The 27,894-nt window shown below is 41.2% G+C and overlaps 2 protein-coding genes across 5 annotated transcripts; both read left to right on the top strand.

Annotated features, from left to right (window-relative positions):
• Nucleotides 1-14: 14 nt before the first annotated feature.
• LOC121688862 (cholesterol 24-hydroxylase-like) lies at nucleotides 15-17,154 on the top strand. Of its 2 annotated transcripts, none has more exons than XR_006024708.1 (15): nucleotides 15-283; nucleotides 3,381-3,458; nucleotides 4,001-4,085; nucleotides 4,170-4,243; nucleotides 5,259-5,345; nucleotides 13,346-13,484; nucleotides 13,780-13,893; nucleotides 13,984-14,140; nucleotides 14,884-14,946; nucleotides 15,027-15,099; nucleotides 15,205-15,289; nucleotides 15,993-16,103; nucleotides 16,261-16,326; nucleotides 16,449-16,515; nucleotides 16,698-16,771. XR_006024708.1 is itself a non-coding variant. In XM_042068782.1 (15 exons), exons 1-15 carry the CDS (start codon nucleotides 135-137, stop codon nucleotides 16,842-16,844), a joined length of 1,518 nt encoding a protein of 505 aa, XP_041924716.1. In that variant the 5' UTR covers nucleotides 17-134; the 3' UTR covers nucleotides 16,845-17,154. The 2 variants fall into 2 exon arrangements, 1 of the variants encoding a protein (XP_041924716.1); XM_042068782.1 differs by having other exon boundaries at nucleotides 17-283; nucleotides 16,238-16,326; nucleotides 16,698-17,154.
• A 1,062-nt stretch (nucleotides 17,155-18,216) lies between these two features.
• On the top strand, nucleotides 18,217-27,767 carry nlrx1 (NLR family member X1). 3 transcript variants are annotated; one of them, XM_042068777.1, is made up of 9 exons: nucleotides 18,220-18,624; nucleotides 19,449-19,564; nucleotides 19,730-19,802; nucleotides 19,896-19,987; nucleotides 20,791-21,410; nucleotides 21,499-22,928; nucleotides 25,628-25,714; nucleotides 26,142-26,393; nucleotides 26,688-27,767. In XM_042068777.1, the coding sequence occupies exons 2-9, from the start codon at nucleotides 19,471-19,473 to the stop codon at nucleotides 27,034-27,036; spliced, it is 2,997 nt and encodes a 998-aa protein (XP_041924711.1). In that variant the 5' UTR covers nucleotides 18,220-18,624; nucleotides 19,449-19,470; the 3' UTR covers nucleotides 27,037-27,767. The 3 variants fall into 3 exon arrangements, with proteins under 3 accessions (XP_041924713.1, XP_041924711.1, XP_041924712.1); XM_042068778.1 differs by having other exon boundaries at nucleotides 18,221-18,624; nucleotides 19,899-19,987; XM_042068779.1 differs by lacking the exon at nucleotides 25,628-25,714 and having other exon boundaries at nucleotides 18,217-18,624.
• Nucleotides 27,768-27,894: the final 127 nt, after the last annotated feature.

Here is a 27,894-nt window from a genome sequence, read left to right as displayed (position 1 = left end):
GTTGTCACCGGTTGTTATCTATGGTTGTCACATATCTCATTAATAGCCTATCACGTCAGATGGGAAGTTCTCCAGTAGACCTATGACCCATACAAATATCCATACCGATTATAAGCTCCTTAGAAGTCAAAAAAATGGCACTGATTCATACGATTACAGTGTGGACTGGATATCTGGTGTTTACCGGAGTCGCGGTGGCGTTCATATTGTTTCTTGGATACTTTCTTTACATAAAATATGTGCATCGAAAGTTTGATCATATCCCAGGACCACCAAGAAATCAGTAGGCACAATTTTAAGAAGGAAACGTTCAAAAACTGTTATTTAGGCTCGCTTGTATAACTGAATTATCATTATTTTAGAGTCATCTTTGTAGCCTGAATGTTTATGTTTGTTGTTGTTAAGACGTAGTATGATTGTTATTAGCCTATTATTTGTCTATTAGGCCTATACTAATATTATTCGACTTTCTTTAACTTTAAATGGTCATAAGTCGCTTTGGATAAAATAATAATAATAATAATAATAAAGCTTTATTTGTATAGCACCTTTCATACACAGAATGCAGCTCAAAGTGCTTTACATTTGAAGCATGTAACACAATAGTAGTCAGTCAGTCATTATCAATCACTTTTCTTTGCTGTTTATGATATGCTCAGCAACATATCAAAAATATAGAAAATGACGTCATAAGACTGGCAGCCTTAACCCTCTTACCCCCCACAAGCACGCCATATGGCAACTGTGGCAAGGAAAAACTCCCATATTCCAGGAAGAAACCTTGAGCAGAACCTGACTTAATAGGGGGAGCCCATCTGCTTCTGGCTGGCTGCGCCCTCCAATAGTAGCAGATGTAGAATAATCTGAAAATGTAGTCTACAGGATAAGATGAGTTAACTAAAAGCTTTCCTGTACAGGTATGTTTTCAGATCTTTTTTAAAAATATTTACTGAACTCGCCTGCTTGATGTACAGAGGCAGGGTGTTCCATAGTTTGGGGGCATAATGGATAAACGCAGCTTCTCCACTTTGTTTGTGGAGCACTTTGGGTACGATTAAAAGATTAGAATTGGATGATCTAAGTTTCCTTTGTGGTTGATAAGATATTAAAAGCTCAGAGATATATGAAGGTGCTATGCCATTCAGAGCTTTGTAAGTAATTAACATAACCTTAAAATCAATTCTATAGGAAATAGGGAGCCAGTGCAGTTCAGCCAACACAGGGGTGATGTGTTCTCTCTTCTTAGTCTTAGTTAAAAGTCTAGCCGCAGAGTTCTGTATGAGTGCCAATTTCTTTAGATGTTTTTTGGGAAGACCAGTGAAAAGTGCATTGCAGTAGTCTAACCTGCTAGTGATAAAGGCGTGAATTAGTTTTTCTGCATCTTGTTGAGTTAAAAAGGGCCGCACTTTGGCAATGTTTCTCAAGTGGAAATAGGCTGTCTGAGTAACTTTACTGATATGGGGCTTAAAACTTAACTCTGCATCTAAGATGACACCGAGGCTTGTTACTTTTGGTTTGACCTGGTGTGCCAAGTTCCCCAGATTACTAAGAATAATATCTCGCTTTAGTTTTGGTCCAACCAGAAGTACCTCTGTTTTGTCATCATTTAGTTTCAAAAAGTTTTTGCTCATCCACTGATTAATGGAGGTTAGGCATGCAGTGAGGGAGCAAAGGCCATCTGGGTTAGTTGGCTCAACAGAAAGATACAATTGGGTATCATCTGCGTAGCTGTGGAAGTTTACATTATGTTGACTTATGACGTTTCCCAATGGAAGCATATATAGAGAAAATAGCAGGGGACCAAGGCAGCTCCCCTGGGCCACACCAAAAGGCAAGTCATGTTTTTCAGATACATGATCTCCTAGACTGATATAAAAATCTCTGCCAGTAATGTAGGTTTGAAACCAGTTTAGAGCATTATCAGAGAGACCCACCCACTTCGCAAGGCGGTGAATTAGGATGCTACGATCAATGGTGTCAAATGCCGCACTCAAATCCAGAAGAATAAGGATTGAGACTTTGTTTGAGTCGGTAGCTAGTCTGAGATCATTGACTATTTTTACTAGAGCCGTTTCTGTGCTGTGATTTGATCTAAAACCTGATTGGAATTTTTCAAGGATACTGTTTTCGTTGAGGAAGGTATTTAACTGATTACAAACAACTTTTTCAAGTACTTTGCTCAAAAACGATAGATTTGATATAGGCCTGTAGTTGCTCAGATTGGTATGGTCAAGATTTGACTTTTTAAGTAAAGGTTTCACAACAGCGGTTTTAAAAGCAGTTGGAAATATACCTGTTTCTAATGAGGTATTTATTACCTTGAGAAAAAAGGGAGCTAAGCCATCATATACTTTTTTGAGGAATGTAGTAGGGATTGGATCTAAAACACATGTTGAGGAGCCGGTTTGAGTTATAATTTTACCAAGCTCAGATTGAGTAATAGTGCTAAAGGACCTTAATTTTGGGGGGCTGTTTTTGGGTGTACTATCAAACATATTACTTGTGTTACCAATAGCCTCCCTTATAGAAATGACTTTGTTTTTGAAGAAGTCTGCAAATTCTTCGCATCTTAGAGAGGATGCCTGACTGAGTGTATCAAAAGGTGTTTGATGCAATAGCCTATCAATGGTAGAGAACAACACCCTAGAGTTTCCACTGTTTTCAGCAATTACCTTAGAGAAGTGGTTCCTCCTCTCATTCCGAATAGCTCTATTATAATTTGCAATTTTTTCTTTTAGAATGGCACGGTGAACCTGTAACTTAGTTTTTCTCCATGTTCTCTCAGCTTTCCTACATGATCTTTTTAGATCATGGATATTTTCGTTCATCCAAGGTGTCAGTTTGCTACAGGGCCTTTTTTTAGTCTTTAAGGGTGCCACTCTGTCAAGCAGAGCGCCTAATTCACGATTGAGAGCCTCTACCATTTGATCAATGGGATGATGTAAAATATCTAAATTTATGGAGTCTATAAGAGCTATGAACTGCTGTTCTGCTCTAATGTCCAAGAGTCGCGATTTGATTGCAATTTCGGGATGAATTTTTGGAGTATGTAGTACAATATTAAAAGATACACAATGATGATCAGACATATTTATATCATTTACTGATAAAAGTGTCTAGGTAAACATAATCATGTTAGTTCATGGGGAAAGCCTTTGTGGCTTATAGAGGGTTTATTGCTTTGCCTTTGACAAAGTGAACTCCTTATGTGTCAATGTCTTATGTGTGGAGCGCTTTTGGTTTTTGTAGGCTATAGCCTACAAAAATGCGCCAAATATAAATTACCTTAGCCTACCGTAGCCTACTTTAGGCCTACCGTATGCTATAGGCCTACCTTATTCTAATCGGTCTCAATTCTTTTGTTGCTGGCTTATCCGCAGCTTCCTGTCTGGACATTTTTCACCTTTTTTGGAAGACACAAGATCTGGCCGTAATGTTAATGACACATTTCTGAAATGGTAAGTTTACTACGAACATTATTCTACGGATGTTACGATCTGTACAACTAATCACTGCGACAAGTAGGCCTCCATAAGTCGTTGAATTATGCTCAGTCATGCATATGGTTATGGTTATTATGGTTATAGACGCTTTTTTGTCCAAAGGAACATAGGCCTACAAATACAATAGTTAAATTTTAACAGTAAACAATTTAATTTATATATATATATATATATACACACATACAGCCTACATACACACACACACACACACACACACACATTTACCGAGTTTGTCTCTAACAGAGTTGACAGACTTTCAAATAAATGCTTGAAATTAATTTTTCAAATTAATACTTGAAATCTTACAGGTTAAGTTCAGCAAATAGGTCATGTTAACTTTGAAGTGTGTTCTATGACTATAAAAAAGTGTAATGATTTAAAAACTCATTACATTTTTTTTTTTTGTTTCTTTCTACAATTGAAATGTACCCAGAATTATAGAATTAAGTGTATTTTGTTCTGTCGTAGTTTTGTTCATTGTTTTAATGTGTTTCAAGGGCCACTGAAGCAAGTGGGCCTATCTGCAGACTCAACTTTTACCATGCTGTTTGTCTTATTGTGACCTGCCCTGAGGCAACCAAGGTAAATAAAAGCCCCTAAATTCCCTTAATAATGGCTCTCTTGTCTCCTGTAACCAGACCTTAAATTGTCTACTTGCTCTTACAGGAGTTCTTGATGTCACCAAAGTATAGTAAAGATCCATACACGTGCAAGCGTCTTTCTAGCATGTTTGGTGTCAGGTAATATCTTGTGTTAATATACAGATTTATTTGCCCTGTGAAAAGCCTCTCACTCACATTAACAGAAGCTCCATTCACTATGTGATGTATTCAAATTTATCTTAAATTACCCCAGAAAACACCAAAACCACTTTTAATTACTAATTTATATTAAGTGGTCCTTCATTTGTAAAACAGGCTCTTAAGTTTACCTTAAAATGCCATTTTAAGGTGCGACCCCTTAATCTACATTTAAGATGTCATATCAGAGGTTCCCTTTATTTGTTGTGTGTAAGGGGTAATTTAGGACACTTATCTTAAAATATCTTAATTTTATTTTAAGGTGTTAATTCAGGGATTCCTTGATTAAGGGGGTAATTAAATTGTTAACTAGTTAAAGTATAGTAGAGTTTAAGGCCCAATTCACACCAAAGATTTGCAACAAGACAAAACCGTTGCAGAAAGGAGTTGCAGCGGTGTGAATTAGATGTTGCGCGTCGTTGCAAGCCGTCGCGAAACATTCACCATGTCTAGTCGCAGTTGCAAGGTTTTAGAATGTTGCAGCAAGTTGCTGGTTTATAGAATGTTGCAGCTCATCTCATCGCGAATCTTTGATGTGAATAGACCTTTACAGTTTCTTATTTTAATGCAGAATGTGAACTCTTTTTACATTTTTCTAATCTGTCTTGAAATAGACTTGGATCATATCTTAATCATGGTCATGAATAATAGGCCTACTTAACTTTCCCAAGCTGGAGTTTGGAGTCACAATTTAGAACTGTGACTTGGCAGAAAAGGCATCCCAAACTCCATACATGACTTGATTTACGTCTGTGTTCACCTGTTGTACTGTTTAAACGCATGCTATGAGTTTATGAGTCACCTTCTAGGCAAAAACTACATTCAGTTCTCGTCATCTCCTTTACCTTGAATAGAATGGAAACAAACAAATAAATGTATGATGTACTTAAACCACTTATAGACTCTCAGCCTCTCAAGTCTTCTCTTAAAGACAATCTTACCTGATATTTGTCAGATTTCTTGGAAATGGTCTACTGAGTACTTTGGATCACAATCAGTGGTACAAACAGCGGAGAATTATGGATCCTGCTTTTAGCAGTTTGTGAGTAATACACTATTTTCCTTTTATTAATGTACATAAGATTTTATTAAAAAAAAAAACACTGTACCCTGTACACTGTAAAAAATACAAAGTTAGGGCTGTCCAATTTATCAAACCATATTACATTACAATAACATGAAACAATATAGTTTTGAATGAAACACATCCTTATTGTGTTCCAGTAGTCATTCCGATTGAGTAGGCCTAAAGAGGTTGAGGTAATGTCCCAAAGATTTTTGTTGTGCTTGCCGCTGGGCTCAGCGCAAAATACCAATGACTTACAGCGGGCCGCGGGTCAAAGTTCAACATGATTGCTTTGCCTAGTGCAGCGCCAGACCAGTTCTTGCGCACGCATGAAAATAATGGGTTTCATAGCGCATGCCGTGTGTAATGTGATAAGGCCCTTAAATCTCACTCCCGATCTGGGTCACGGCACTAATGTAACCTGCGTTCAGAGGTGGAATAAGTACTAAAATATTGTACTCAAGTAAAAGTACCAAAGCTTTGATGAAATATTACTCAAGTACAAGTTAAATTACCCATCTGAAAATGTACTCAAGTAAAAGTAAAAAGTAGTTAAAAGGGTGGTTCAGGATTTTGGACATAGGACCTCATTTCCAAGTAAGCAAGTGTGATATTTATCAGTGGAGACCGTTTTCAACACGTTTCATCCAGTCCTTCTAATTGCAGAGTTTGCAGGTGCTAGGCTAGCGCAAGTCAACGGTATGTGCTAGCCTGCCACTAAAGACAGTCTTACCCATTCCAAAGTACACCCGAGGCAAATATATTATAACGCCAGACTATCGATGTAAATGTCTGTATTGACAGTGTTATTTCTAACGTTATTCTATCCTTGCATTTCAACGATCGCATTACATTTTGAGGGACTAGTTTCTTAGCAGCGGCGGAATTATACTTGCTCCTGTTAGTAGTACTGCGCCGAAAAGTAAACAGTAAAGCGCACTCCAATGGGGATACCTAGTAGTAGCCTTGGTATATCAGTCCGCCGCTGAGTTGCAAAATGACTACTAACAACTTTAGGGACCAAAGTATAACTATTGCAACGCGATGCAAGGGTAGTTGTATTTCTTACACTATTCTATCAACACAGACATTTACATCGATTGTCTGGAATTTGCCTCAGGTGTACTTTGGAGTGGGTAAGACTGTCTTTAGTGGCAGGCTAGCACATACCGTTGACTTGCGCTAGCCTAGCACCTGCGAACTCTGCAATTAGAAGGACTGAATGAAACGTGCTGAAAACGGTCTCCACTGATAAATATCACACTTGCTTACTTGGAAAAAAGGTCTTATGTCCAAAATCCTGAACCACCCCTTTAATTTAAAATGTACTTTAAGTAAAAGTTACTTAGTTTATTTTTCTTTTGGGGGGGCGGAAAAAAAAATCGGTTTTACCCAGCTCTAGTGGCTGCAGCCAGCAGCTAAAGTAGCCAGGCAGCTACCGCGCTACATTCTGGGGGCATGTTCGTGAGCCCCCATGTTCATGCCCCCCAGAGTGTAGCGCTGTAGCTGCCTGGCTACCTAGCTGCTGAAACGGAGATCTACAGTATGTGAAAAATCGGAGTTCTCCTTTAAGTTTGAGCAGCAGTTGATTTTCAAAATTAGTTGTGCTCATCCTTGCTCACTTTGCAGTGAACAGTAATCCAGCACAACTGAAAAGCTGCTCACAGGCATCTGAGGCAGGCAGGCCCATGTTGAGTTTGAGAGAAACTCTATTTGTAAAGGAGTTCAGCAGATCCAAGGGCCTCGGACTGTGGGAAAACTGGGACTGATTACAGGGCCCCAATGGAAGAGAAGGCCCTTGAAAAGTCTGAAGTATATCTTATTTTAATTTCCAAATTAAATGTCAAAATGAATGTCAGACGAAATGTAAAGTTTGACTGACTAAATTTTGTAAACAAAAAAATTGTGAAGAGTGAAGACTGTATAAGGCAGGGGTGTCAAACATCAGGCCCGCCAGCAGGTTTCATACCCCAGATGTTTTTGGTAAGAAGGGAAAATTAGAAAAAAAAAGAAATTCACATCCAGTTGTCTTCAACAATGTGTTATAAGCAATATTTCTATGATATGACAAATTGATTAAACCTAGCACTACAAACCATCCTCAGCAAGGAATTAGCAGAAAAACTAACATCGAAGTAGGGCATTTCAAGAGAGAAAGAGCAGTATATGACAGAAGAAAAATTATAATAACCATGACAATGAGTGTAAGTATATATACTTTTTTGATCCTGTGAGGGAAATTTGGTCTCTGCATTTAACCCAATCGGTGAAGTAGTGAAACATAAACAGCACACAGTGAGGTGAAGCACACACTAATCCCGGTGCATTGAGCTGCCTGCTACAACGGCGGCGCTCGGGGAGCAGTGAGGGGTTAGGTGGCTTGCTCAAGGGCACTTCAGCCGCGGCCCACTGGTCGGGGCTTGAACCGGCAACCCTCCGGTTACAAGTCCAGAGTGCTAACCAGTGGGCCACGGCTGCCCCAACGAGGTTTCATTTCAACAAATCCGGCCCACTACCTAATATGAGTTTGACAAGGTCAAAGGTCACTCTCACTCTCCCTTGCTAAAGCGCAAAATGGTTTGGTCCGCCTGCACAACGATTGATAAGGTATCTCATTTTGTTGACGTAGTTGAGCATCGCTAGTAGTGGACAGCTAATTGTTGTGCTGCTGGTCTTTCTCCAAGAAAACCAAGTCGTATTACCAAAAAACGAAGGCAAAAACGAGAAAAAGAGAGATGAAAATGAGGGGAAACAGATGCTAATAAACTTCTTTTCCGAAGAAAGGTGAGCACACACGTTAAAACACGAAATCCAATGGTGTTAAACTGCTTGAATATCTCCGCAATAGAACTGAAAGAGCGGAAAATACACTTTCCTCGGTTACACAGGTAACAGGTAATCTCGTGATCCACTTCCATCTCCATCTCTTTCAGAAAGACTTGGTGCCAGCTTGATACATGCTGATCATTCTAGTGGTTCCGGGTGCAATTTCCCCCCTTCCTTTCGGTTGTCGTTAGTCTTAACTTTGTTCTTTTACTCAGTAACCCATGGGATTTGTGATGTAGCGAAGTACAATACTTCACTCAAAACGTAATCAAGTAAAAATAAAAGTACTAATTTGAAAAACTACTTAAAAAATACAAAATACACAAAAAAACTACTCAATACAGTAAAATGAGTAAATGTATTTAGTTACTTTCCACCTCTGCCTGCGTTATATTGAACCTGTGCGATTCAGCGCCCGGACTCGAACCCGTGAACAGCAGCACCTCAGATCAGGAGGCGAGCATGCTGACAGTTGAGTTAAAAGACCAGACTACTAACTTGCATGCCAGAGGCGTCAGGGAGTGAAAAGCCTATCACATTACAGGCAGTATGCGCTATGAAATGCATTATTGTCAATGGCTTTCTTAAACAAGAACCGTGGCAAAGATAATGAATGCGTAGCAAGATGGGTCGTCCTAGTTCATGTCTTTGAGGGCAAAGTGGAGTTCAGTCAGAGACGGGCTCTGGTTCAGTTCCCGCCTGCACAGGGGCGTGTCACTGACGTATGACTTACGTTTGAACGCCTCGGTTCAACGCCAGACAAGCCGGAGTACAAAATAAACTTGGTGTAGCCTACACCTTCATTAATGTTGATTTTCTCCCGACTGGAGGGTCATACTATCACGACATTCTACTGAAATAGGGAGGAGGGTTTGGAGATCATGATACCGTGTCCGAAATGTGCATCCATTGCTCAGAAAAATAAGGCTTTGACAAATTCTGGAAAATTCTTCGATTCTGCCATAGACCTCAATGTTAAAAAGAGAGCCCGATCACTGCATAAATGTGCGGGGGCGTGTACTGCTACCCTATTTGCATACATTTCCAGGGACAGGAAATGGCCTCTCATGAAGTATCTTCGTAATCAACCATCTTTGACTGTGGTCTGCCGTCAGCACAAGCGGCATTTTGCCACTCTTGCGCGTGCAGCGGTCAAAGTCAAAGCGGTCAATCATGCTGAACTTTGACCGCGGCGCGCTGTCATTGGTATTTTGCGCTGAGCCCGGCGGCAAGCACGACAAAAATATTTGAGACGTCCAAGAGCTGACGAAGAGCAACCTAGCGGCGAGTGTACACATACCGTGTACAATGTGATAGAGCCCTTGAGGTTTACCAACGTTCCACACAGACGGCTAGATACAACTCGGCTCCAAATTCTACTGGTCTCTAAGCAAAACCCATAACTAAAAAACTAAAGAAATTCATGTGAAAACTTTTGTAACACTTTTAGCTGCATGATTATCTCAGTGTTCTTGAAAAGGCTCGTGTTTACCTTAAAGGTTCAATACTTAGGTGCTTCCCCACACAGCAAAAGGACTCCGCGGCGGATCCGCCGCGGAGGTATGACGCCTTGCGAAACGGACCCGTATCGGAGTCCAGATGCTCTCAGGAACGGATCCGCTACGAAGGCGAATCGCGGACCCGCCGTGGCTCCGCACTGCATCCACTCCGCATCCGCGATTAAAACCTTACCTCCGCGGCGGGTCCGTTTGGGATCCGCAAATTGATACATACATCCGCCGCGGACCCGCAACGGACTCAAAGGCTCATCTGGCCCGGGTCCGTTTTGGACCCGTTTATCTCATTTTCAAAATTCCTTCTGTTCTTGCTGTAGGATAAAACTAGGCAACTATAGGATAAAAGTAAAACTATCACTAGGCTACTACAGCAATATAGGCCTACGATTAATCTGCATTGCCTCGTATTTTTAACTTAACAATACTGTCAATAAACCTAACAGAAAAGGTTTAAGTCAAGACATCAATTTACTGTACAAACGTGATCACTACTCAATGGAAATATAAAATGGACATTTATGGAAAGTTACAGGTTATAAGCTATTCTGTTTTTGTTAAGTAGCCTACATTGCCCAGGCTACTTTACATTCATTTTGTGGTCAAAACCTAATTTAGTGCTTTATAGGCCTAGGTCAGTGCAGACATGAAATATTTTATCTAATAGGCTACAACTTCAATGAAATACTGCGCTATGCACAGCTAAAATATCAGAAAATGAATAACTGGTGAATGACAAGAAGTTCAATAAAAAGATTGTTTAATGCTTATTTCTCCTATTACTCCATTTGTGTGGATGGAGGCGGAACACATCTCCTCGTTGCCCGATCCACCGCCGGTTGAAACACCTGATTGCGTGTTTGGTGACCTCAGTGTCCGTGGCAGACCGTGTCACCATGTTTTTCCTCACAGCACCTGTAATCAAACAGACAGATATGTTTATGTTTATGGTATGTAGCATCCAAAGCCAAGTATGCCTACACAATACAATATATGAGATAGGTATTAAGGAGATTAAATTAAAAAAGAAACATGACTTACAAAGCTCCTCTGTTCGCTGCACGTTGAGGGCTGGTGTGGGGGTGGAGGGAGTTGAGGAGGGACTGCCGTTCCTGGCCCATAGTGAGGTGGGTGGTGTGCGAGAGGGGGAAAAAAATTGTATTAAATGGTAGTTATCTGTTAACCATGACTGATAATACACATGGGGCCTTTCTATTCACTAATATTTCAGAGATCAGTCCCTACCTTGAGTAACTCTCCGTATGTTAAATGCAGGTGCAGGTGCAGGGAGTTGAGGTGGTGAAGAGTGTTGCGGTCCTGCCCCATGGTGAGGTGCTAAGGGAGATAAATGGTTGTGATCTGTTAACCATGGTAGGCTGAGAGCTACAGGGCCAAACAATGGCAAACAAAATCAAATCTCTGGTCATGCTGGACATGAATTTGTATGTTTCAATATTTTGGTATGCACTATCTATATCAACTCCATGAATGGATTGATATTGAAATCAATGTGTTTCAATACAATCTGATAATAATGAATGAACTTTTCAGGCAATATTGCATGAATGCAGATGTTTTAACTGACAAAATATTTGGCTGAGATTTTGAAAGTAATGGATAAAGTATGCAGAAAATCTGAGATGGTAATGCAGATGCAATCTGTTGATCTGAAATGGAGTGACTACTGCTGTGTTAATATAGATGGGGCCACTGTATTCAATATTATTTCAGAGATCAGTCTTTACCTTAACAGTTTTCTCCAGGTTGAGGGGTAGTGACTCGGCTGCCTGGCACTCGGCGACATGGTGGAGCTGGAGGAATAGATACAAAGAGAGGGGAATGTCTAGCACTAAGAATGTTAACCATATCTCTAATATTAATATTATGATTTAGTTATTTCAATGTTAAGAGAGTATTACTTACTTTGCCAGTGCAATAGGCTTGGGCTTGAGGCTTCAACTGATATACCAGGCGAGTTGGAAGGTACCTCAGAGATGCAAAGTCACCATTTTCTGGCTCTTCACTGTCATCAGAGTCCCTGAAACGATGGCTGTTACATAACGATATCATTATGGTTATTGCAATCCCAAAATTTCCAAATATACATATAGTACAAGCATCTCTGGTCTATTTTGGAATGCTACGGGAATGTGTTCACATTACATTTTAACAACCCAGAAAGTATCTTACTTGATCAAGCAAACCCAACAGAGGCAATCGTAACGTTAGATGCTAGAATCCAGCCGATAAAAGTTGACGCTGCAGAACAAACAAAATAGAAGATGGGGACCACGTTCCATACAGTTAAGTTACGTTAGCATAATAAATCACAAACAGATGCCAATAGTTGTCTGAACCGACTTAAACAGTGATTAAAATGCCGAGGCTTTCATTACAAAGATGGCAGATAGAAACTAAAGTTACGTAATGTTATGATTCCAAACTTGGCAAAATGCAAACGTTAATGCACAGCTAGCTAGAGGTTAGGGCTAAACCATTATCAGTGAGTCAACATGCTGAAGTTGTAGGTAGCTATCATAGCAGACGAGTGCTTCACTGACTTCATTGACTGAAATACCAGTGCCAGTATCACCTTAATCAAGGTTTGCATCGCAAACGTGATTTCAATATATGTATAGCACTAATAGACATTAGCAATAACTTATGCAATTGCGCCTAGCAGCATGCTAGCTAGCAGCTATATGCCGCTAGCATAGTAGCACTATATGGACAACAGCGACACATTAAAACAGACAAGACCAGACTAATGTTAAATAACAATGTGTGTTTTTTAAATCACACTACCATAACATATTCTGCCGAAATTGCTATCCCATTTTAAATCAGATAGGCTACAGACTCATATGAGCATCACAGCTAACAATAACGTTAACTTTGCACAAACTGTTGCACAAAATGACAAACGTCTCTGGTTGCACTAACGTTAACATTAGTCCTAATATCAAACAACGTCATTACAATCAATAAACATGATGATTATAAAACCACAAAGGCCAATGTTTAGCTATTGTGAATGTCGCAATATATTAATAAATATCACTTACTCGAGAGGGTTCAGCGCAACCATGTCCCAGCAAAGAAAATATCCACTAGTATGACTCTTCTTGGCTCTTGGTGTACAGTCATGTTCAACCGTTACAGTATAGGCGCGTCCGCGCCCGCGGATCCGACATGGGTCCACTCAGGATCCGCTGTTTGACAGTAGAATTTACGGGGCCGCCTGAAGGCGGAGCTGATCCTCTGTGCGGCACCAAAACGAATGCGACAGTCACGCGGGTTTGCCGACTTGAAGGCGGATCCGCCTAGGAGTCTACTGCTGTGTGGGTCACATTGACCTGACATGATTCTGATGGATTCTGATATGCCAGTTCAACGTAATAACAGTTTCTTTGAAAGAAAAACATGAATTTCTTTCATTTAATGTTTTATGGTTTAATAAATGTGACAAACTCTCTTTTCCTATTTTCCCTATACTTATGTACCTCTAGAAGATTTTGAGATAGAGCTTTGCAACAGCCTCTAGGCCGACCCCGCACCGTTTTTCACTGTTTGTACTAGTTGATCTACAGAATGACAGTGCTTTCTCTGGCCTCTGCTTTTCTGATTTTCAATCAGATACTTGAGGGGTCTGATGGGTACCTTCAATGAGAGAGCAGAGCGCCTCATGGAAAAACTGGAGGAGTACTCTGAGAGACAGACTCCTGTTCAAATGGACAAGCTAATGAACACTTTCACCCTGGACGTGATTACAAAGGTCACTGCTGCACAAGTTCTATAGAAAAGATATAGTGACGAACTGTTCTATCAATTGGCTCTTTATTACAATTGTATCTGTACAGATCTATACTGTTTCAAGAATCCGGGGAGTTGGAATCTGTACCGGTATATTATAATTCAAAATGTATTACACAAAATATCTTAAGACAATGATGACAATGATGGCTTTATCTTACATGTAGACACTTATGTTTGAAGTGTGTGTAACCTAATGTTTTGTTGTAATGTGTTAATATTGTAATATGGATGGTAATGGTTGTGTTTGCATCTAGGTGGCCTTTGGAGTAGATTTAGATTTATTCAATGAAAGTGACTCTCCATTCCCACGTGCCATTGAACTCTGTCTCAAGGGCTTTGTCCATCATGTCCGAGACCAACAATTTGAGGTGAGGTGATCCAGTTGCACGGATAGAGGAAGTGAAATGAGTTGAAAAGTCCTGGTTAAGACTCATTGTTGTTTTGTTCCCCTTTTCCAGTCAAAGTCTGAGAACAAAAAGGTTGTGCAGGAGATAAAGGAAGCCATGCTGCTTCTTCGAGATACTGGAGCGACCTGGATCAATGAGAGAAAAAGAGCTATTCAGAATGGGGAGAATGTGCCCAAGGACATTCTTGCACAGATCCTTAAAAGTGCAGGTATGTTGCTTCAACTGTACATAAAGACAGACCCTCAGACAGACAGCAGCATACCATATATTTCAATACATACAGTAAAAGTATTTATCACCTGGAGAGAAGAAATACTTTTTTCTGATTGGCTGGTGGGGTGGCTATTAATTCTGAATAACAGGACACCTAAGTAGATCTGGTAAAAAAAAAATGTCCATGCTATCGCCGTTATAGGGCCAAAGAAAGTTCGCAGAACAGAACAAGTCCGCTTCTTTTTAAATGGAACCGCTTGTTTCCTTTGCGTGCTATAAAGGCATGACTATTGCCTATAGTGGCAACCGGGTGATAAGCGGGATAACGGCCTTCGAGGTGTCCTGTTATACAGAATTAATGGACGTGGGCGGCTGCGCGTTAGGGAGTTCTTTGCCTCCTTTAATTCCGTATAACAGGACACCTCGGTGGCCGTTATCCCTCACATAATATATACGCTAGGAAAAATGAGTAGTGGAAGGGTTACAGTATGTAGGATGTAGGAGGGTATAGTCTTCTGAAAGACTGTTTGGTTTGTTTTTTCTCGGTCATCGGAGTAGAGAAAGGATGAAGAGAAGATATATATATATATATATATATATATATATATATATATATATATATATATATATATATATAGTATATATACTTAACAGGGATGCAAAAATCTAAAAATCATATCACCTTTAACGATTGAGGATCTTAACAAAACTTATCTTTAAGTTATTTTATCTTCACAGAGGAAAACAATCACGATGATGAAGAAATAATTCTGGACAACTTTGTCACATTTTTCATAGCAGGTATGACATTGAAAATGAATTGGCTTGGTCAATGTAATTATTTATGCTGTTATTCATTAACCAGCTGACCACATATCCAGGTCAAGAAACAACCGCTAATCAGCTTTCATTTGCTATCATGGAACTTGGAAGACATCCAGAGATACTAAACAGGTATAAAGTGTTGCATGTGCTGATGTACCTACAAAGTTTTTAAATGTTGCATTGACAAATGAAGACAAATGAATGTTAATTAAATGAATGTTAATTAAATCCCAGGCTAAAGGAGGAGGTGGATGAAGTTATTGGGATGAAACAGGAGATCAGCTATGAGGACTTGGGAAACCTCACCTACCTAACACAGGTCGTTTACACTGTGTTAAAGAACAGAGCTAGTGAGCGGAGCTGAGCGGTGCGAATATCCCGCTCCTCGCTCAGGTGGCTGTTCAATCGGCCACTCCTTCGCTCAAATTCGCATCAGGTCGCGTCAGGTCGCTCCGCTTAAATTCGCTCCACTTAAAAATCCTTCCGCCCCAGTGAAATCGCTCCACGCTCGCTCCAATTTAAAAGAGGGAGAAATAATCTACGAGCCGATTTATCACCTTAAACAGAAAACTTAAATCCCAAAGAACTAAGAGCAACGGCAATATATTTCACTCATAGAACATTTATTTTAAAAGATAGTGCAACACCATACAACGCACAAGATTGGTTTTATTAGGAGGACGTGAATTCTGGATTTGTTTGGGCATGCCTCAGACTCGTGGTGTGAGCGATATTGTAGCGAAATTTGAGCGGAACAGAGCGGCTTCTCCGGCCTCTAAATTAAAACGCGCTCCAACAAAATTTTATCTGCTCCGCTAGCTCTGTTAAATAATTCAGTTTGCTTATTTATAGCATGCAAATAATAATTTAAATGATCTCAATGAACTTTACAGAGTCCAGAGACTGAACTCACAAGACGGAACACTTAGGGGAAGGTGGCAATGAAAACACAACCCTTTAACAGGAAGGAACCTTGAGGAGAACCCCCACTTGATGTCTTTGAATGTTGTCTCTGTCTGTAGGTGCTGAAAGAGACTCTGCGGTTATACCCTACCGCTCCAGGTACAAGTCGCTATGTGCCACATGACACTGTCATCAATGGAATGAAGATCCCAGGAGGATGTGTGGTTGTGGTAAGTATCATGCATGCTCAACAAGCAGTTAAGTATGGTTGGAAGACAAAATTGATCTTTCAATTGCATATTGCATGGACCATTTTAAACTGATTTTGACGTTTTAATTTTCAATTTAATTTTCAATTTTTTAGTTACTTTCATACGTGTGTTCAAGGATGGAAAGATTCTTCAAAGATCCACTGACGTTTGATCCAGAGAGATTTAATTTGAGTGCTCCTAAGTAAGACAACAATTTACATTATGTTGATTCATTTGTTTACAACAATGATATTGCACATGTTTATATGTGCAAAATGTGAAGCCAAGCTTGAAAATTTTACTTTTTATGTTTTACCCACCAAGGCCCTATTTTTGCTACTACCCCTTCTCCTTGGGCCCACGGTCTTGCATTGGGCAAAACTTTTCCCAGGTGAAAACCACACACCCATACAAACACACTTACAAACAAAGACACTGCCGTTTGTAATTTAATTTAAAGGTCACCAGTAACATTAGCCTAACCCCTGTCAAACATTACATAATGAGATCATAATTTCTGACTCACTATCTAAGGGCTTTTGAAAGAGTCATAAATTATGTGTTTGTTTACAGCTGGAGGCAAAGGTTGCACTGGCTAAACTGGTGCAGAGGTTCGACTTCAGCCTGGTGCCAGGACAGTCCTTTGAGATTAAGGACTTGGGCACTCTGAGGCCACTGAATGGTGTCAAATGCATGGTCAAACAGCGGGACAATGCCTAACCCTCAGAGTCAGAGCCCTCTTCATAGGCCTACTTTAACAGGCTATATTACTGCTATGAAAACACAATATGTTAACTATATGATATTTTAATTCTAGTCATTCATTAACCATATAATCAAATAAAACAGTAGCCTTTAATGCTCAGTTTTTATTTTAGTCACACTTACTAAATGGCACTTGATTGCAAAGTGCAGGTTTGAATCCCATCAATAATGTTGATAATGTTGCTATGTATACTTAATGGAAAAAATAATGAACTACACTGTGTGGCCATTTATATGCTATCTGTATAAAACACATTACCATGTTTTCCGTGTTTTTGTTTTGGTTGAAGATAATGTATTTTGTTCTGTGGACATGAAGATAATGAATACAGATTACAAAACGGTGTATCCTTACTGCACTGGGAATGTAGAGGCCTTGAGGTGGATGGGTTGTACTAGAAGAATGTTTTAGAAAGCCGGGAAAGGATGGGATTGTCCTACGAGGACTTTTCAAAAACAGACCTGGGAGTGGTTGGGATGATCCAAAACGAGTTCTAAACAAGCCTGGAATTGTCCAAGGAAAGGCTTTAACAGGGCAGGGAGAGGCGGAGGTTGTTGGTTCTCCTCCATTCACAGCGCTGGGAGTAGATCAGATTGTACTATACTTTTATAGAACCTTTACTCAAAGATCCTTATATAGATAAAGCAGCACAGGCTTTATCAACCGTCTCTGCTTTACTAAACAGACCTGGCAATGGTTCAAGGAAAGACTTTAATAAGTCTGGGAGAGGTTGAGGGTGTGGTCTTGCTTGGAAAAATCAGAAAAGGGATGAAAGTCTCTGATGGGCACAGTGACTCCTGATACAGCCTCAGTATGAGGTAGCCGAGCCTAGTGGCTGTAGTCATATCAGTTCCCTGGAAAAGTAGATCAGGCTATTATTAACTTTACAATAACATAGTTTAAAATAATTCTGTTCTTTAGTTTTACCAGACTAATTGCATGTTTCACAAGCAAGACACATAACTTCACACAACTGCATAACTTTATGAATAGGTGAACCAATTATGCGTGATTGATAGCCTACATATGAGGTATGACGACCCCTAAAACACTATTGGCTACTAAACAACTGAGGACCCACTGTGGCCAGTCACTGCATTACAGTTTGGCTGCTGCAAAATTCAATCGATGCACAAACTTGAAATATTTCAGGTAAGCAGTAGTGTGTAGCTGATCTATTTTAAATAATTAAGCAAATTAAAATAGTCAAATGTAGAAAACAACTATTCATTTCCTTTGCAGCATTTATTATTACAATTGTTGATATTAATTATTATTTTGATGATGTTGGTGATGATGATTATTATTATTATCATTATTCCTGTTGTTAAAACATTTAGTGACCTGTGTGAATATACCAACCTCCCGTTAATCTCTATAGAGGTAATCACAATTTGAACTTAAACTTGTTTGTACCTAGTATACGGTGCATATCTTAAACTGTGAATTCATTCTGGATACATTTTGTTCATTCTTGTCATTCGTTAGCCATCTGTAGGCCTACAAAACGTGCGTGATTCCGTGAAGCCATACATCACGTAGTGTGTTGCCTCTAGAGGTTGTCTCTGGAGTTGCAAGCAGGAAGTCTTAAGTTGGGACTGAATGCAAGTACCACCAGTGATAGTCGTCGGGGAGCTGATATTCTCGCGGTTGAAATGTCGTAAAAACATTAACCAATGTCTTATGTCTTACACGGCAAGCTGGGTTGGATTCGGGACAGAAGACCTGAGTTAGGTAGGTAGGGTAGGGTAGCCTACTATTTCAATTGCATGCTTAAATATGTCGGCACAGTTTTTGTTTGATGTGTCAGGAGTCAGGAAATATCTTCTTTTGATCTAACATGGCTTGTTGATTTTCTGGTGGAGTAGGCAGTAAGTAGCCAGGTCTACACGGTTGGGAGTAGGGTATAGCCTACATACGTGGAGTAGGGTATAGCCTACGTACTACATTGAGTCGCCGTGAATACAAAATATGACGTTTTCCAGCCTATGGTTAGTGTCCAGGCATGTTGCCGTGTCCAGGCATGTTATGGCTTCGTAGCCTATCAGCCAACTGTGGTAGGCTAGTGTAGGCTAATCAGTGTGGCGAGTGGGGACTGTAACGTTATTTGTCACGAATAAAAAGTAGCCTAGAGATTTCATTCCAAGAGCACGTCTTTGTCAGTGACCTTGGCATTAGAACCATGATGATCAAATGTTTTTCAGAAGGAGCAGAATGTATTTCTTGCTGTCACGCAAAGCAGACACAGCTGTCCAGGTGCTTTGGCTTTATATAGAACATAGACCTATGCCCCATTATTATTTCGGCCGTCAGCTTTGTGCCTGTATAGCATTGTAGAGTCCTAATGTAAATTGACATTCATGTTATATTTCAACTCCTCACAGACTTCCACAGTCCGATACCTACCTAGAGTCAACAACTGTAGACCCTATTCATCGTGTTATTTGGAATTAGTCTAACATTTAGTTTCACCTTGTGAGGGGTGGTTGTTAATTCATAAAAAGTCAAATGTCATGCAGTAGATTAAATAAGGTATGGAGGACTTCTTTTTTTCCCAGAATGCATTAGGGGGACATCAGGATGTGGTGTTCTGGAAGATGTGGCCCTAGGGCACGGATGGTTTGGTGGAGGAGTCAGGAGGCTAGTAAGCAGCTTCTTCCTCTCTACGGACAAAGTAAGTCAGTAACTCTCACCTGTTGTGTGCAGTGCAGTGCACATTATTGTGTTACTCCCACCTGCTGTAGCCTATTGTGTGTTACAAACAGTCCCAGCTCATATATCCACAATAAGATCACAAATAGATTTTGTTTCGTCTTGTTTTGATTTTGCCTTTCTTTAGATGTCGGTTACCTCAAGCTCATGTCAACTGATATGATAAGTGTTAGAAGATTGGTTGTGTCCACATTGTCAAGGTGAGGTAGTGAAGGGTTGTTTAAAGGCAGCCCATTATAACATTATGTCTTCAGTGAAGTGAACAGATCCCTAACAGCAATACGACTCATCAGCAGATGGTACAAAGTTCCAGTATTTGGCCTGTCTGCTGCTCATCCATCAGTTGCTTGCTACTTGAAGACGTGCAAGAGAGAATGTCATTCAGGTGAAGTGCTGACTCTACTTTATCTGTTCATTTGTCTTCTTTGTATTGCTGCAGTGATGGGCCAAGCTTGATGTGTAGATGGTTAACAGACCCTCTGGAGACCAGACACCATTTAGACTGATCGCCATAAGCTATTCTTGCCATTTTTATAAACTAATGCCATGCTATGGTTATGGTTATGGGATTTGGCAGACACTTTTGTCCAAAGCAACTTATAGATAAAACAATGCAATAGTTAAATTAACAGTGAACAGTTTAAAAAGTTGGAAAGGTTACATTAAGGAGAATAGCAATAATAAACAATAATGTCAATACAATCAAAAGCCTAATGAAAATAAACACTGAAAATAAACAAATACTATAATATTTGTGTGCCAATACCATGTGGCAGTGGGTTTGTCTAATTCTCTCCATTAGTAGAAGGTGTTGTGGATAATTGGGGGAATTTGATTATGATAGGAAAGAAGAAACAACAGTTATTGTAAAGACACGTAGTGCAGTGTGCTCAAGTATATGCATGTTGCAATCTAACTTCAATACCCACACCCTTACATGCACCCCCATAATCAATTTTGGTTTGGGCAAATTTGGTTATGAGCAAAAGACAAAGTGGGCTTGATTCAAACAGTAAAACAATAGATTGAAATTAAATTACATATTTTAACGATCTGGCCCTGTGTAATCAGATAATTATGATGACCGTGGTGGCAAGTTTTCTCTTCAGCTACCTAATCAGTGGTTTGTTCAATGCAATATATTTATACTATATTTTATAGTATAATAATTATTATCTTTATATTTAGCCCCCATAGATCCACTTGACACTCACAAACAGAAATTGAAATTATGGTTCAGCCATCTACCTCAAGAAGAGAAGCAATTTGGAGGCAGCTTCTCCCCAGAGACTATGCATATCAATCCTCTTATTCTGGAGAGGCACCCAGCTGAGGATAAGCCAGGTCCCTTTAACACTCACCAAAACAAAGGTGTATCCACCACAGTCGAAGAGCTTTTCCAGACAACCCTCAACACCGGAGACCAAGGGGTCAATGTTCTGCTTTATGGAGCAGTGGGCACAGGCAAGAGCACGGTCGTGCGGAAACTGGTGCTGGACTGGTGCTCTGGTTCCTCACTTTCTCAGTTCCAGTTGCTCGTACCTTTGTCCTGTGAGGACCTCTCGCAGATGTCCAAAAATATCTCCTTGCGAGATCTTGTGGGCAGGAAGTATGTGCACCTCCGGAAGACTCCAATGCTGAGTGGAGAGCTTCACCAGGCAAGAAATGTGCTTTTTGTTTTCAACGGCATGGAGAGGATGAAGCTGGACTTCCGCCTGGCTTCCACCGAACTGTGCAGCGATCCAAATGAAGCTCTTCCACCAGGAGCCATTGTTGTAAATCTGCTGAGGAAATATCTTCTTCCTGAAGTAAAAAGATAATTCACTTTCTGTTAGTAATAATAAAATAATGAATTAGGTGTTTGTTTATTGATTTTACCTGTTCTATTCCTCCCAGGCAAGCATTTTGGTCACCACAAGGCTGTCTGCTCTTGAACGGGTTCCTCAGAAGTACGTGACCCGGTATGCACAAATCTGTGGCTTCAATGACCCTGCACGGCAGCGAGCATACTTCACAAGTAGGCTCCTGCAACAGACTGGAGAGGAGTCACGCAAGGACGAGCTGATTGAGCTCCTTTACCTGAACCTGCGGCACGAGAGTCAGCTGGCGGCCGCCTGCTACCTGCCCTCATACTGCTGGCTCACCTGTGCCACCCTGCACTTCCTGCATTTCACAGATGAAAAAGCGCCCATCCGCACCCTCACCGGTATCTACACAAGCTTCCTGCGGCTTAATTTTGGAGGCGAAGTGCTTGAAGCAGGTGGCGGTGTGTCTTCCCAGGACCAGCAGCAGACGTCTCTGATGCTGTATGTTGTCCAGACCGTTGGGAAACTGGCCTTTGATGGGGTCACGAAGAAACGAGCGTCCTTCTCCGAGGACGAACTTGAGCAATGGGTCGGTGGAAAAACAAAGACAGATGAAGAGTTGCAAAAGCTGGCCATGTTCCGCACGGATGTGTTGGATTTCTTCCTGGTCCCCTGTGTCGAAAGCAAGCGTTCATATGACCGCGCTCAAACTGATGTGAAGCGCTATGTCTTCGCTGTCCCTGCCATGCAGGAGTACCTCGCCGCGCTCTACGTTGTTCTTGGTGAAAACAAGACCGCCTTGGAGAAACTTACCAAGCAGGTGTCTGAGACCATTGGTCAAACTGGCGAGGAAGTCACCACCCTCTTCAGCATCCTCTCCAAGTTCATACCCTTCAAGATCTTTGCCGTGTTCAACCTCTTGAAGCTGTTCCCCAGCCTTTTAGAAAAGATCAGTCGGAACAGCAAAGGGCACATCGCTCGCACAATGGCCGCGGAAATGTTCCGCTCGGAAGACAGCTACAACGAGGACGTGCTTGACCAGGTGGAGCAGAGCCTGCTGGGAGTCCACGGACCCCAGCCAGAGCAGCACCTTGACAAGAGGCCCTTCGAGCTCTACCCCATCTTCATGGGAGGGCTCCTGCACTACGGCAACAGGCGGCTCCTGGACCAGCTGGGCTGCAGCATCAAGAGCGAGACCGTGTCGCAGATCACACGCACGCTCAAGAAGCAGCTGATCAAGGAGAGCAGACAGAAGCAGCCCCCGGAGGAGATGATGGACCTGCTGACGTTGCTCTACGAGTTTCAGAACCCCCGGGTGACGGCGGAGGTGCTGCAGTCCATCCGAACGATCAACCTGTCGACCGTGCGCATGACGCCGCTCAAGTGCTTCGTCCTCAGCGCCGTGCTGAGCTGCTGTGCCCCAGGGTTCCTGCTCAACGACCTGATCCTCTCCTCCTGCCACCTCACGCAAGACCTGCTGCACCTGCTCTGGCCTGCCTTCCGACGCACGCGCAGCCTCAAGTGAGAGCTTGCTCTTCTCCCACGTGGTCTAGTATTTGGGAATAGAATTAGACATTTAGGGCTCTATCTTGCACACCAGCGCAATTTACTTTGTATACTCACGCTTTTGTCTTTCCTATTCTGCAGTCAGGGCGTGTTCCGGCGCAAACGGTCCCTGTTGATATTTTGCAGTTTCAGAAAACAATTCTGCCACAGACCAGGAACCTCCTGGTCTAAAGTAAGTGGCGCGAATTCAGATGCTATTTTAAGGGTGCATGCATGGCCACAGGCCTGCAGAAATGAATGCTATGCACACCGATCTACAGACACCCTGTGCACAGATGGAAACATTCAAAGCCTTGATAATATTTGTCCGTTTCCCGGTTTTGTTCGTGCATTGGTCAACTAAAAATTTAGTAGCCTATATAGTACATCTACATACAATATCTTTACAACAACAACGCCTAATTACGACCTATTAATTTGGACAACTTTATACAGCCCTATAAAGGCTAAAGTTACCTTTAGTTTTGTTCCAATTTACCTTTGTGTATGGCTTTAAACATCTTGTGCACTCTAACATCAGCCTATAAGCATTATTCCAGCTGCGCTAAGGTTTTGATAAGCACCACAATTTTGCCTACCTTGTTGTAGCCCATCTGAAATAACTCCAAACTTTGCTATGTTCCCTCCATCCTTTCCTTGTTTTCAAAAAACGTTTTATATCCATGATGGCCTTGAAGTCTTGAGTTTGTGAATTCGCTTAAATAAGCTTATTATGTGCTGTTACCCAGCAACCATAGACAGTAAAAGAAAGCAGCAAGTAGCCTTGGCTGCAATTTCTGTAGTTGCTGCGTCCATTCATTGTTATTCTCTCTCCTGCTCAAACAAAAGTTGTGCGTGAATTAATGTGATGATAACGTGTTTACAAACTCTACTTTACATAAAATAAATATTGTAAATAGTCTACTGTCATGTTAATGGAATACTGTGCAGAGTTGGAAAGTTAGGTCAACTTGGAAACTGTTTCTCCCTGTTGAGTTGCCTGTTGGTAAAGTACAGCCGTAGCTTACACCTGCCGGAGCGCTTGCTTGGGCGCCTGTGTTGCACAATGCACTTTGCACCTCTCATCTATACGACGCAGTTGCCATTTCTCAAAACCATACATAATTACAAGGACAAATATTGCTACACGAGGGAAATCAGTGTCCGATGTGAAAAAACAGGTATAAATCTAGCGAACACATTTCCACGAATCACGGATGTGTTGATGACATAAATTAGGAAATATTAGTGGACTTAATGAGACGTGAACTGCATGCCGATGCCATTTAACCCAAATGCCCCAGCAGCAGCACGGGAGAGGAGAGCTTATCTGACAGATCTGCATTGTCTATAGTGAGCTAATGTTAGATTACATTGCAAAAATATCACCATGGGTTCATAACCTCGTGATTCAGTGAGAGTGATCCCAAAACATCGGAAAGTGACATTTCTGTATTACATTTTGTCAAGAGGAAAAATCAATAGCAAACTGTTCCCAACTGACTATAGCGCTGTGAACCGCTCCTGACTGCGCCTGGCAAATCTGCCATCATAATAGCAATCCGCTATGGAACAAGCGTGCCTGTTGTTAAAGGGAATGTGAGATGACGCTCTGATTGGTTTATTGCACGTTACGCCCAAACCACACCCATGAATAATTTAGCTACTACAGACCACCCCATTTTAGATTTGCGTCGGGCGCAACAGTCATTATCCTGCTGGTAAAATAGAAACAGTACCCAAGATCCACCCACGATTTCCGCAAAGTCAACTGCGCTAAAGTGCAAGATAGAGCCCTTAGAATGTTTCCTCTCTCAGTGGCAATAAACATAGAGAAAACCTCCATCAAGTTGCTTTTTATATTAATGCAAGTTGTCATATCATGAACTTGCCATCTGTTTTAGACAATATATTACTTTATGTAATTTTCATTAGATCAGTGTTGTTGTTTTTGTAATGTTAATACTCGGCTGTTGATTGGCCACCGTGGTAAATTCCCTGCCTGTAGCACAAGGAACTTAACACTTCTCCTATGTATATTTGAAATTAGCTGCAACTTTCTAGAGGTCTAATATGATAACCACCTTCCATCAAAATTATGTCACTGTTACATTGTTTTTTTTAATATTGGAAAGGTAGGTGCTAAACAACAAGACTAATGGACTGTGTCTTTGGTTGCAGTGGACCTGTGTCATGACATTATTGTGTGAGAATGTGCTTTGACAGAATTACATAACAATTCTGAATTGGGCTGTCATTATCAGATTGTTAATAATAAACCAATTAGTAATCTATGCCAACAGCAGCATAAATGCCTGGTCATAAATAGCTACTCAATTCCATTCTATCACTCCACCATTCAGCAATCACCATCCGCCATTACAGATGCTGTAATATTTTCCATGCATGTTGAACTAACATGGTAATCTATAGTCTATAGGCTTATTCATATTCATACCAGTAATGCAAAATATCGCTTTAATTATTACTTTACGCATAATTGCACATAATTGTGATTTTATGCATTAAAGAATTGTACATATTGATGGATTAGAATTGGAATTGGGTGGCGGTTATCCTAACGACATGTACTAATTTTTAAGATTAGTTTTTCAACTTAAAGTTGACAAACTAACTGCAAGCGTGTGCGTGCCGCGTGTTTTTGTTATCTTCAGTCTGCAGTTTAACCATCTCGGTCCAGAGTCCTGCACCCTTCTGAGAGATCTCCTGCTTGAACCCAACTGTACCATTAGATCGTTACAGTAAGACACTGTTTTACTCCGCACTTACATTAGCGTTGATTAGCTTCTGTATTTAAGATGTAATATGCCATCAAGGACCTCCCTCCCTGTGACTAGTTGATAAGGTAAGTAGTGGTGGTACATTAATGAAGAGTTGATGTAGATATCACATGGACATGTGAGTATGTAACTTTATTTGTGTGATTTTTAAATTATTATTATTTATTTTATTTGTTTTGGATACCTAGCTGAGAAGACTTAATTCACTCAGAGTTTGGTCTAGTCAGTAGACTAAATTCAAAGTGCTGTTTTTTTGTGTATTTAACCTGGATGCCCTCACTGAGGTGTTCATCTCTGCTAACCTCTATGCCTGCACAACCTTTTCTGTGACAGAATCAGTTGCAAAAAGCAGGTGTAATAACTGGGTTATATCCCTCACCCTACACAGGTTATGTGATAACAACCTGCTGGACACAGGGGTCAGAACCCTGCTAGACAGCTTCCCAGAGAACCAGAGCCTGCAGAACCTATCCCTGATGCACACAGGTCTTGGGGACGCGGCTGCGTTGGAGATTGCTGAGAGGCTGGGCAAGCACGCGGGTCTGCTGGAGCTCAACGTGGCCTATAACAGCATCGGGGACAGTGCAGCAGTCACCCTGGTGGACGCCTGCAGAGAGCATCCAACCATCCACACAGTACAGTAGGTGTCCGTGCACTAGGGCTGAGCTTGGGATGGGTCAGACTCATACATCGAAAATTCAAGAACATGTATTTATGCCTACATATTTGTGTACAGATTGTGCCATTGCACATACACGTTGAAGTCACATGCTTGCACATGTCACAAGCGCTTATATTTTTGTATGTTCACCATGAAGACAATATCTGCATTACACTTATGCGAAACAGCTAGAGACCTCTGAATTGTACTTCATATCAATGTAAAACTTTATTTGTGTAAAAACGTGCTATTTTTGTCTCGTGTTATTCACAGCCTGTATTTGAACCAGCTGACCGATGTAGGGAAGCAGTCTCTCTACAACATGCAGAAGGGGGGCTCAGGCCGGCACGTGAGGGTGCTGGCGTCGGTGATGGAGGGCTCGGACATCTCCGAGGACTGGCACCCCATCCTGAGCATCATCGGGAAGAACTCGGTCTCGTGGGAGCGGGAGCGCGTGCGTGACCAGCTGCTGGTCTTCCTGCGCGACCTGGAGTGGGGCCGGCAGCAGCAGCAGAGCCTGTGGAAGAGGCTGCACTTCCGGCGCGTGGAGAGTGGCGTGAGACAGACCCTGCTCCTGCTGGAGAAGGCCAGCTCCATCGGCTCTGGGACTAGCAGCCATTAACCGCTCCCTTGAATGCTGGGGAATGACGTGGGACACGCAGACATGGTGGAATCTCTTCACACAGCTGTGCGGTTTCCACAGCGGGGAGACAACTGGGCGTGCGACTGAAGCCAGCTGCAACAATTAGCTTCCACTATTATCAATGGAACTGACTACACCTAATGTGAGAGCGCTGCACACAGTCAAAGAAATTAGACTGGTCTTCCAAATCTGTTTTTATGCTGTTACTGTGCTTCCATCATGTATGACTGAACGCATGTTGTTCATGTGCATATCATTATCCCCATTCATTGTCCTTTATCCTCTACATAGGATACTAGTTGCTGTATTAACAATTAACTAAAAGCCTTACAATGAATTGCCATTGTAGGGTCAGATGTAACATTGTCTTGCATTGCGGAAAGTAGCAAGTGCCAAGACTATATGAAATTCCATGGCACCAGCCAGAACCAATACTGACTGTAACATGATCTGTTTGATCCAGTAGATCCCTAGATGGTAAACATTTCACATTTAGGTGGATGTTTGTTAAATCACCGACATTTAACATTGTTGTCATAGTGTTTGATGTAGCATTGTGTCGTTGAAGAAACTATTTGACAGGCCGATACAAGATTGCTAATCTCATACATTTTACGACAATAAAGGGAAATATGTAACATTTCAAGTGAGCTGAAATGAGAGTGCCTTATCAGTGCTTTGAAGAATAAAGCCAAAAGATATAATATTAATATTTGTGTAGTTTTCTTTTGGTGTGTTTGTTTGTTTTACTTCTTAAGCAACATGTAAACACCCATTCCCGAGGTGAGTGCGCCATTGAGAGGCTGTCCCAGTGGCGTGATGCCGTCTGCATACAGA

Source organism: Alosa sapidissima, chromosome 17, assembly GCF_018492685.1.
Source record: "Alosa sapidissima isolate fAloSap1 chromosome 17, fAloSap1.pri, whole genome shotgun sequence".
NCBI lineage: Eukaryota > Metazoa > Chordata > Actinopteri > Clupeiformes > Clupeidae > Alosa > Alosa sapidissima.
The sequence above is the reverse complement of the archived record's forward strand: the minus strand, read 5'-3'. Positions and strand labels throughout refer to the sequence as shown.